A 12,271-nucleotide genomic window follows, 5' to 3' on the forward strand; every position below is an offset into this window, starting at 1 on the left:
GTTAGTGCAAAATAAGCATGATTGGTAATGGATAAAAGGAGTATAGGTGTGTCATGCAGACAAGTTATTAACAGAGACTCACAATCTGAATTAACTGAAATAAATGTCATAAATTGTTAACAGTGTCAAATGGCAAAATGTAATTTTCTATTTTTTTAATGACTAAAATTAACAGAATACGGCACTGATTTCTGCAGTTACCATTTTCCTCCCTGAACACTAGACTTGATTTGTGTTCTTATTAACTTTGTCCTATAAATGACCTTGCAAGGAGAATGAGTCTAGAGGCTAAGTGAAACAATGTCTATATTTTCTGAGGCTTCAGGCTAGGTTTTATTAATGTAATGTCTAAGATCTTTGAAGTTGTGACTTAACCAGGAAAATCATAATCTCCAAACCTTTATTCATAATGGGTATGACTTCCAGGGGGAACAGAATACCTGCTGTGCTAATTATTTCAATTATCAGCCACTACTAAAACACGTAATGGATTTTCTCTGCTTCCACAGGTAAAAAGCATGACATTACAGAACTTAACTCTGATGCTGTGAACTTGATCTCCCATGCAACACAGGAGCGATTACGAGGCCTTCTAGAAAAACTGACTACAATTGCTCAGCATCGAATGACAACTTACAAGGTAAAGGAGACCCTTAAAGAAGAACAAACTCTTCTGTCTCTTCTTTGTTGTGTTAAAGGTGGTTTTTTGATATGGGTTCACATTCTAAGTATATTTTTTCAAGGAAATGGTCGAGACAAATTTCATATTGGTAGAAAATAAAAGTCTCATTCCTAATTTGCCTTATTTAGATACGCTTACATGACAAATAAAATAGGGTTTCAAATGGTATCCAAAGCTTCTATGTCACTGTACATTGAAATATGCATCTGTTCTGCCTGAGGCTTTTCCTCCTAAAGCTCTTGACTGGGAGGGAGGATGTGTTAGAAGGGATAACATATTGGATAGCTGTGTTCTCTTCAGTGATCCGTTCTCTGCTAGCACTCCTGTTCCTTTTAATAAGTTAAATGATTGCATTGAGTGCTAATATTGGTGCCACTCATTATTTATATTGACCACTTTTATAAAAAATTAAATGCACTAATAGCCTATCTTATCCCTAGTAGTGTGAACCAAATCACTTGCCATCATCAAAATGAAAGCATTAGATTTATTTGCATTATGGTTTTGATGGAGAACAAATTTATTGGGTAATGAGGGTTGAGAAAGATAACCTTTTCCCCCTATATCAAGAAATGTTCATAGGTAGATTTTGTACAGTGTAGTATATGACTAACCTTATAAGGTTTAGAGTTTGCAAGAATGGTCGTTGTCATGATGTCCTACACATAGGTTAAAAACAATCTAGGGAAGATGAGCCACTCTACCACCGGTAAATTTCCTGGAGGAAATCATTCTGTTTTCTCTCCTTTCTGCTTCATTTAGAACTTTGGAAGAACTATTTATAGTTGCTGAGGTCCTCACTTGTATAAATCTTTGTGAGAATTTGCTGGACTGACTTAAAAATATATGATCATCAGAAAAAGCTGTGAAAAAACCCCTACTATCAGTGTTTATTTTTGTGCGCTTCTGGAATTTGTCCATTTCTTCTAGGTTATTTAATTTGTTGGCATACAGTTGTTCATAGTATTCTCTAATAATCCTTTTTATTTCTGTAGATGTAGATGTATGTGTATGACTGATTCACTTTGTTATAAAGCAGAAACTAATAAAAAATTTAAAAAAAAAAATGAAAAAAAAAAAAATTCTTTCTGAGCACTGCTTTTGCTGCATTCTATAAGTTTTGGTACATTGTGTTTTTGTTTTCATTCATCTCTTAGGTATTTTCTAATTTCCCTTGAGATCTCTTTATTTCATTGGTTATTTGAGAGTATGTTGTTTAATTTCCACATATTCGTGAAATTTCCAGTTTTCCTTCTGTTGTTGATTTCTAGCTTCATTCCATTGTTGTCAGAGAATATTCTTAGCACAATTCAATCATTTTAAGTTTATTGAGGCTTGTTTTGTGGCCTAACATATGGTTTGTCTTGGAGAATGTTCCATGTGCACTTGAGAAGAATGTGTATTCTGCTGTTGTTGGGGAGGAGTGTTCATATATGTCTTTTAGATCTAGTTGGTTTATAGTATTAGGTCCTCTATTTCCATATTGATATTCTGTATAGGTATTCAATCCAGTATTGAAAGTAGGGTATAGAAGACTTTAACTACTATTGTAAAACTATTTCTTTTTAGTTCTGTCAGTGTTTGCTTCATATATTTGGGGGCTCTGTTGTCTAGTGTGTATATCTTCTTGGTGAATTCACCCTTTGTCAGTATATAATGTCCTGTCTCTTTTAACAGTTTTTGACACAAAGTAGTCTGTCTTGCCTGATATTAGTATAACCACCCCTGCTTTCTTTTGGTTATTATTTGCATGGAATATTTTTTTCCATCCTTTGACTTGCAGCCTATTTGTGCTTTTATCTAAAGCCAATATCTTGTAGACAGCATATAGTTGGATTTTGCTTTTTATCCATTCTGTCAGTCTCTACCTTTTGATTGAGGAGTTTAATCCATTCACATTTAAAGTAATTACTGATTAAGGAAAAACTTACTTCTGCTATTTCTGTTTTTGTGTGTGTCTTACAGCTTTTTTTGGCATTCCTTTACCTGCCTTCTTTTTTGTTTGATTTTTTTTCTTGTTGTATACTGTTTTGATTCCCTTTGCGTGTGTGTGTGTGTGTGTGTGTGTATGTATTTTTTAGATATTTTCTTAGTGGTTACCTTGGGGATTACAATTAGCATCCTAAATTTGCAGTAACCTAATTTAAATTGATAACAATTTACCTTCACTTTTGGGATGTTGGGGGATTAGTCTTCCTTTTTGTCTTTTTACTGTAACTTTTTAAAGAGCCTTATAATTTTTCACATCTGGATTCTCCCCTTTTCCTGCCTCAAACACCCTGTTGTTTCAGATATACATGAGTGCACTTTCATTTACAGTAGGCTGTTTCTATACAAAATGTAGCATGTACGTTTAGTATGGAATAGAATTTTTACTATCCAGAATGCCATCCAAAGCTCTATTATGTATAGCCTTCAGATGGAGTAGTTCTTCTAGTGTATATCAATAACACATATTCCAAGGATTTAGTTGCCCCAGGCAAAATGGATAGTATCTACCCCACTTAGAAACTCAATAACTTAGCTTAAAGCTAACACCTTCTTAACCTTCTGTCTTGACACTGCCTATCCTGATTGATTTTCCCCTGTCCACCTTTCCCCACACTTATTCCTTAATACAGCTAATGCCACTGTGTGAATTTGCACATATAGAAAAGCAGCTACACAATCATCCTTCTTTAAACAGAAATAATAATCATTTAATTATATTTGGATCTAGTTCAAAATTATATACTTATTTTGTAGACTTTGATTGTAATAATCTTTGTGTCACAGACTGAGCCCTGTCCTTATATTTCAGTTCATCCCTGATAGGATTTATTTTTATCTGTACAGTATGGGAAATTTTACTCCATGAATTTCACAAAAGTGAGCTACTTTTATTAAAAGCAAAATCCCACCATCTCTTTCCATTTGAAATCCCTCTACTTTTGATAATCTTTCACCTGGTTAGACATAATTCTCTAATTAATCATAGTCCATAAACTGAGATTTAAGTGAAGAAGTAGAAAGTGACACACGTGATACAAAGCTTTTGATCTTGCTGCCAGGTTTTTTCCCACTGAAGATATGTTAGAGTCTTCTACATGCCAGTGGCCATGGAGAAACTTCATGTTTTCCAGTTGAAAGGGGCTGTAGTACTTTCTCTAGATGGGATTCACTTGATGATGTTATTGTTTGGTCTGAGTCCTTATATTTTCACTGCTAAACCACCTGACTCTGTGGTGCAAGAAGACTTCAGTTAGACCAGCTGGGTAGACAGGAAGCATCATGGTAAGATTGGGGTTACTGTTGTTTAAATAAAGTTGGAGACTCGGTAGAAGTAGGGAAGACACTCAGTTGTTTAGGACTGGAAAAGTAAAGGAAGTATGCATTAAGCAAGAGGCAGTTGTACTGAGTTGGAAGAGAGAGAAGGAATCTTAGCATGGAAATGAGATTGGGTTCAAATTTAGAAAGTCTGTGCCCCTTTTTAATTTAGCATTTGCTGTCCTTTTAAATTAAATCCTGTCAGTAAATTATCTCCAGGGTATAGGAACAGAAAAATGGTAAAAATGAAGTATTTAAGAAACCACTGATTATTATGTTTATGCCTCTATGGTTGGCTTATAATGTATTCCATATTCTATCTTGTATTATTTAACTTTAAAAACATTTGAGAATTCTTTTTGTATTAAACACAAAGTAAAATAAGTAGCACTAATACATCCTTGTTCATTATTCTATGTAATACTCTTTTGATCTAGTTAAATACCAACAATAAAAATTTAATTTAAAAAGAATCTTGGGCATATGAAATCTCTCAGTCCCAGTTAATTGAATCAACCATAAGCATGGGATAAAACAAAGATGGGAATGGTGCTGTATCCAGATTTCCAAGCCACGCACTGACCGTTGGACTAAATGTTTAAAAACATTCAGTTTTCCTATTTTATAGTCTCCCTTCAATAGCTTGGATGTCTGAATTACTGAAATGAGTAGATGGCAGGAAGTCATCCCACCCCCAACAAGCATACATGTATTAAAGGAGGAGAGATAGGTGGTCATATCAGATAAAATTACAAAATATTTAGATTGTAAAGCACTGTTTTACACTGTAGAATATCAGAATAAATGAAACAGTATAAATTTTATCATTTTATGGAACATTGAAGATGAATAATTATACTTCTCTGTTATGACTCTCATTTATACATTGTATACTTAATTTCTTTGACTATAGTTTCTGCCCAAGTCCATAGCTTAAGGAAATCCTTACAACAGGGTTTAGGATATTAATGTTTGCCATTTTGTCTTATGTTGTATTTTGGTAGAAGTTGCCTTCACTTGGCATGGTTAGACCAATTCAACAATAGAAACAAGGGTGATAACTTTCATCTTAGGTATATTTTTCAGTGAGATGATTGTTTCTTATTTTTTGTCTTTCACAGGCCTACGATTTAATTAATCATTAAGGTCTGCTGAGATGGACGATAGTTTAAATAAAAAGATTTAGATTATAAGTAAACAGTGCACTCTCTTGCTTTCTACTTCCAGTTATTAGGATCTGCTTGGCTTAATTCCTTTTTCCTCCCCTCTGGATGAAGCTTACTAGGAAAGCTCTTTGAAATTTCAATGCTTAATCACCTCTCAAATTTTAAGGATGATTAAAGTTCTTATTTTGTTGTTGTTTGCTTAACAGAAATAAACATATTACCTCCTGTAAATTTAGTTCCCTATGTTTGTGTTACTGTCTTTAGCTGATTTATAACAAGACCTAATGTAGAATGTGTTGCCTAGGATCATCGTAAGACTTTTTTTCCCCCAGGCAAGTGAAAATTACATCCTGTCTAATGACACCAGATCACAGCTCAAATTTCTTGAAAAGCTAGATCAACTGGAGAAGCAGAGAAAGGATGTAGAAGAAAGAGAAATGTTACTTAAAGCAGCCAAGGTAAGGTCCTATGTGATTTATGAGTGAACATGGCCTGGCAAGGAGGTCAGAATCGGCTTTATCATTTGTTGACTATCTTGGTTTTGTTAGGCCTTTAGATTTCTCTGAAGGATTTCTTAAAATGAAATTACTAATAAATTCTCTCACAGCCACATGATGGTGTGGTACAGTGGCTTTCAGTTAATTTAGTTTAATGAGACATAATCTTTTGTCTCCTCATTCTCAATTCCTGTGTGCCTAGCATCATACCACTCCTCCCTCCCCAAGTAAAAATGTTTAAAATTTTTTCAAGTTCTTTTTAGGGATATGATTTAATATGTGCCAAGTTGAAGTTGAGAGAGGAAAATTTGGAAAGTGGACATGAATGTTATAGGTAAAAATTAGGAATAATTAGGATTATATGAAACAAAATAGAAGATGAGCAGGAATGGGTTAGAGAGATACTAAAAGAGAGAACAGGTAAGGCTATTATTGATTTTCTTTCTTCCTCCTTTAAGCATTTTCCTGGGCCATTAGTGCCAGATGGAGTGAGAGCTAGTTCCATCATAGTTTGTGTTTTGTTGCTGCACATTTCTTTGTAGGCCTTGGGGAGCAGTCTTAAGAGTTGGATACTAGTGTTATTTTTTGTTTTAAACGCTTCAGTTTTGATTTCCAATGTTATTGGAATCTTCCCCTTTTAGAATATTTGTTCCTAGTCACATACTAATCACTTTTTTAAAAATTCATTTATTTTGAAATGATTTCATACTTACAGAAAAGTTGCCAGAACTATACATCTCCTTTTCAGTTGGGGTTCCCCATTTTTAACATTTTACTGCATTTCCTCCATCTCCATCATTTCTGTACACAGGTGCACACTCCCGTTATTATTCTCTTTCTTCTGTTCTTTTTTCTTTGAATTCAGAGGTCTCTCGTACATTCACAAAGTTGTGGAACTGTTGTCTCTAATTAGTCTTTCTCTGTACCTTTTGAAAGCAAGCTTCAGACATGATGTCTCATCACTCCTAAACATGCTGGCATGTATTTGCAAAAGCAAGGCCATTCCCCTGTATAACCTTCCAAGTCAGGACGTGAATAACATGACACTACCATCTAATCCACAGACCCCATTCAGATTTAACCAGCTGTCTCAACCCTCTTTTTCCTTCATGGTCCATTTTCCCATTCAGGAATGTGTGTCTATTCAGTTGTCATCAGATTCCTTCAGTCAGATTTTCTCACTCTTTTTCTTTCATGTCTTTGACAAGTTTCAAGAGTACAAGAGTACAAGCCTTACCTTCTGTAGGGTGACTCTCAACCTGGGTTCATCTTATGTTTTCTTACAACTTGACTTGGGTCATGCATTCTTGGTGGGAATGCATGGAAATGATGCTTCATTCTTCTCAGCTGATTCTATCAAAAGGCAACCTTGATCAGTTCTCTCCATTTTAAAGTTGCCCTTTCCCCCTTTGTAATCAATTAGTTTTTTGTAGGAAGGTATTATAGCATTATACTAATATCCCATACCTCATCAAACTCCACAGAGCAACTTTAGCATCCATAGATGATACCTGTGAATCACATACCTCTGTGATGGCTGCCAAATGGTGATTCTTTATTTTCATCATCTCTTCTATGTTTATTAGTACTCTGCTTTGTGGAAGAGCTTTCTTCTCTCTCATTCATTCATTCATACATTCATGCATTCATTTATATCAACATGCGCTCGTGGATTTCTGTTTGATGCAACAGGTTGTAACCCATTACTATCATTATTTATTTTGTTGCTCAAATTGCTCCTGAGTGGGAGACCCTTCCAGCTGGCACTTCTGTCCTTTAATCATGTTTCCATCGTTCACTGAGCATGTCCTTACTTTCAGGCACAAGATACTCCAGGCCCAGCTTTTACTCATCCTTTCCCAGCCCTGGAATCAGTCAGTTCTCCAAGGAACCGTATACTTTTTAGTTGAGGATGATATCCAGAAATCAAGATTAGAGCCTACAGTGTGCTCATTGCTAAGAGGGTATCATTACATGTAGACCCTGTCAAATGGACAGATCTAGGAAACATGTTTGTGATATGTACACATATCTATATAAACACACAAACATAGATCTATAACTATTTTCCTGTGTGTGTACATTGTAAAACTGTAAATTTATATGAATATCTCCATGATATCTTGGGGTTCTTCCTAGCCTTAACCTTTCCATGTTTAAAAGTACTTACTCTGAAGTCAGAAACTTGGCTCTCATTATCCTCAATATATTTATTTATGTTCTCAATTTACTTATTTGATCAATGTAACTAATCTCCCAAGCAACCATGCTGACTGACTCTTCTGTCTGCTACCACTGTTACCCCTGCCCTCATTTCATTGCCCATGTAATTGGCCGCCATGCCCACTGGCCCATGCCTTGGTGGGTCTTCCCCAGCCCTTCATCACCCTGCATTCTTGACCTCTGGTCTATACCTTCATGTGCCAAGGTGCACAACAACCTTGTCACTGTGCAGCTTCTCACTGTCCCACAGTCTCAGTCCCCATTCTGACCCCTCTCGTCCTGGGAAAGGCTGCTGGGACAGGAAGATGCTCTTTCTCGAGCCCTTGAGTATTATAAGCAAGCACACAGCCAATGTAACGAGGTGGTTTATTGGTATTTTATTCCCAATTACTCTGCTGTAAACAAGGTTATAAACCTTTAAATACTTGTTTAGTTATTGTCGGGTGTAGTATATTATACTTGCTCTCACTTTCTTGTAGTTTTACCTTCTACTCTTACAGATTTTCTAACTCAGTAAATGACATCATTATTCACCCATATGTTCAAGCCAAAAAAACCTAGGAGTCATCTTTAAGTCCTTTTTCTCTTTTCTCTCCCTACATCCACTTCACTTTCCTATTCAGTTCCCAAAATGTATCCACCACCTTCTCTTCATCACTGTTGTCATCACTCTGATCTGAGTCATGTTTCCCTTGGACCTTTATAATGTCTTCTAACTAATGTCCTTTTCCTTCTACAATCCATTTTTCATACTGTTGTCAGGATAATGTTTTCATAACAAATCATGTGTGTCTCTGTTGCTTAAAATCCTTCAGTGACTTCCTCTTGCCTTAAAATAAAATCCAAACTTACTACCAAATTTTTAAAGGCACCCACCTCTCTCTCTGAACTTGCCTCATGTCCCTCCCTTCTTCACTCATTCTGCTCCAGTCACAGTGACCTTTCTTTGTGCTCCAAGTTTGTATCCTAGACTACTAATGAAGCATCTAAAACTGAACACTGAGTTCCCTTTCCCCAAATCTGCTCTGGTCTTCACCTTCTCGGGAAGTTGGAATTTTCTCTTCTTCCAATTACTTAGGCCACAATCCTAGGCATCATTCTTGATTCCTCTGTTTACTTCACACCCTATATCCAATCCATCAATAAATCTGGTTGGCTCTACCCCCAACATGTATTTCGATCTAGTTATTTATCATCATATTCTATGATGCTGGTTCAAGTTGCCCTCATCTTTTTCTCAGTCTTGTATTTACAGCAGTTGTTTTAGAACAGCTTCCTAATTGCTCTGTGTGCCTGTGCCACCAGTCTTGGATCTATACAGTGCATCGTCTATACGGCAGCCAGAGTGACCTTTCGAAAGTGTCCTGCCAGTGGCATCTCACACCTGTGCTCCAAACCCTCCAGTGGCTTTTTCTTACAACTAGAATCAAAGCCTAACTCCTTATCATGACCTGCAAGGCGGCACATTGTCTCCAGCCTTATCTCTCAACTTTTCTTTATGCTCCAACCACACCAGCCTTCTTTCTTTCCTCAAGTATGCCAACCATATTCCCATTTTTTGGCTTCTGCAGTGACTGCACCTTCTGCTTAAGAGTGTTCTTCCCCCAGGTCTTTATGTGGCTGCCTCCTTCTTGTCATTCAGATCTCTACTCAGTTGTCACTCCTCAGAGATGTCTTCCATCCTGTTCTGACTATAGAAGTATGCCCCTCTTTCTATCACATTATCCTATTTTATTTTATTTATAGTACTTATCACTATCAGTCGTTGTTTTTTATTTTTCCCCATCATAAATGTTTTACATTTCACAACTGTGTTTAATTTCTATAAAATTGTTTTATTTTTCTCTTCTTAAAATGTAAGTTACTCGAAGGCAGAGACTTTGTCTTGTTACCTCATTTCTATATCTCCAAGGCCTAGAACAATGGCACACAGAGTAGAATATATACTATGGATAGTCAATAAATACTGGTTGACTGACAAAGACTTGATACCCAAATGTGCCCATCTTATACTGTGGCAAAAATTATATACACACACATACACATACACACATACATATACACACATATTTTTATGTGAATACACATATACTCATTCTCTCCTAACATAACTAGAATAACAAGGGAGTTTTCTTAGTTTGGGCTAGAGTGAAGTTGTTTTACTAGATTGGAGACAAAATTAAGAAAAAATATATTAGCTTTGGGTAGAATCTTATGTAGGTATTTAATTAAGGTGTTTAAAATTAGAAGGCACTCAAATATAAAGTTTCTTCCTTGTGTTTTCCTTTAACAGATGTACTGATCAATCAGTAAAAACGTTATCAGTTAAACTAAGTAAATAGGAAAATACTTTTTGCTTTTATTTTGTTAGCTATCTTTAGTTAGCTGCTATTGATTGTTATGGAATATTCAGATTTATAAGGAGTTAGGTAACTTTATTAGAATAAGAAGAATACACCTATCCGCAGCATATTTTTCAGTGGACAAATGTCTGTAGTGTCAGAAATATAGTTCTTTCCTTACCTTTGGTTCCATCATAGCATTACATGTAGAATGTAGCTCTTTTCTTATAGCAGTCCTGCAAGACTATTCATTTTTTGAATGTTAAACTGAATCAGTATGGAAAGTGACATTCAGTAAACATTTATTGAACATTTTCTTGGGCACAGCATTCTGTTAAGTGCTATAGAGGACCCAAAGGTGATAAGATACTCTAATGAAAACATTGGGATGTATTTCTTAATTTTTAAAAATTACACTTTTGAAGAGAGAGAAATTTGGTTCAAAGTTCGTCACGTTCTTGTTTTTAATAGTCCTTGAAATACCATATTTTTTACCAAAATGGCTTCACCTAAGGATTAGCCAATGTTGATTGTTTTCATTCATTTGAGCCAACAGTTATCCTTTTCTTTTCCTTCATCTCTACCATCCATTTTTCAGTTTTTAGTGTTCCAACAAGAACAACGTCATGCCTCAACTGGACCTGACTGACATTGTTAGCATCATTTTCTCTATAAGCTTCCTCCCGGCTAGAACTGCAGCAGCCAGCCCAGATGATGAGAGGGAGGGGGAGGTGGGAGGGAGAGCACGAGACTGGATTGAGGCATTTTCCCCTGGAGCTAAGGTTTTCAATCACAAGAGAAAATTGTCATTTATTAAATATTTAACGGCAACTATGGTGTTTAGATGCTAGTAATTTCTATTAAAATTTTCTTTTCCTTTGATAGAGTCGTTCCAATAAAGAAGATCCAGAACAGCTGAGATTAAAGCAGAAAGCCAAAGAGGTAGGACTTTCAAGTTACCATGCTTGTCTTTGTGTTTGAGGGAAGGTTGGCAGCTCTCTCCTGGCAATTAGGTCAGGGTTTATTTTGCTGTTGCATACCATTTGCCGAAGCCTTGGGGAAGGACAGGAACTGCTGAAGGCAAGGGCAGTACTTCAAATGAGGTCAATGAGTTATGTGCTCTCTTTTTAAAATTTATTTTCAAGGCTTAGGCCTGTCTAGAAATGGCTCTTTGTAAACTACAGCAGCACACTTGGAGGAATATAATGTGGGATTAAAAAAAAAGAAAGAAAGAAAAGAAACTTCTGAGATTTAGCATCTGGGACTGTACAATAGGCTACATTTTTCCAGGGTAATTGTTCGTTTTGTAAATCTGATACTGCTTATAATTCTTTGGCTGGGAGGTGGTACTGGGATTTAGTTTTAAATGGAAAACGCCTCTGGCTTTTAATTTTCTGGGCCCAGCAGTTTTCTGTTCTGGAATGGAGCCCTTGTTTCACACAGTTCATGTTTAGCTGCGGGGGTTTTAGTTTATAGCTTAGACTGGTTAAGCTTTTACTCCCAGAGGCCTCTGCATAGCAACTGTAGAAATCAACAAATAAGTTCATTTATGTCTGCAGCCTCCTCTCAGTAGCTGACTTTTTACATTTCCCAATATCCATTTCCTGACTTTTCTAGCCCCAGAGAAAAAAGCTCCACTAATTGGAGCTTATTTTAATTGAGCCTTAATATTGGATCTCACTGGAGTTGCCCCCAGAGCTGCTGAGAACAGAAGGAAATGAAAGTACCTAAGGTTGAAGATGTGGTGTATGTATGGGTGTGTGTGTGAAATTTTTCACTTGACCTACAGATTCTTTTCCCTGCTGAATAAATCATCAAGCCTGTTCACATTTCTGATTAAGGATCTGACAGCAGATGATAATAAAGACAATTGAGGTGTGAGACGTGTGATATGGAGCTGAAGAAATTGGTTTCTATAGTTACTTGACTGATTTCATGCAATTTTTAAGGATCTTTGTGCTAAATAAGAGTGATTTCCTGAGCAACTTTTTCCTTAACTGTGCCTCTTGAACTATGAAATTTGTTGTTGCTTAACATTGCTGCACTCGGCTCCTA

The 12,271-nt window shown here is 36.2% G+C and overlaps 1 protein-coding gene across 1 annotated transcript in view; it reads left to right on the forward strand.

Annotated features, from left to right (window-relative positions):
- Positions 1-12,271, forward strand: part of TAF4B (TATA-box binding protein associated factor 4b) — a 116,835-nt gene that overhangs the window by 63,633 nt on the left and 40,931 nt on the right. The window contains exons 11-13 of the mRNA XM_082641720.1: positions 510-640; positions 5,487-5,612; positions 11,102-11,158. Coding sequence (XP_082497846.1) covers positions 510-640; positions 5,487-5,612; positions 11,102-11,158 — 314 coding nt within the window. The remainder of the gene's footprint in view (positions 1-509; positions 641-5,486; positions 5,613-11,101; positions 11,159-12,271) is intronic.

The sequence above is a fragment of the Mesoplodon mirus genome (assembly GCF_964341445.2).
Source record: "Mesoplodon mirus genome assembly, chromosome: 13".
Taxonomy (NCBI): domain Eukaryota; kingdom Metazoa; phylum Chordata; class Mammalia; order Artiodactyla; family Ziphiidae; genus Mesoplodon; species Mesoplodon mirus.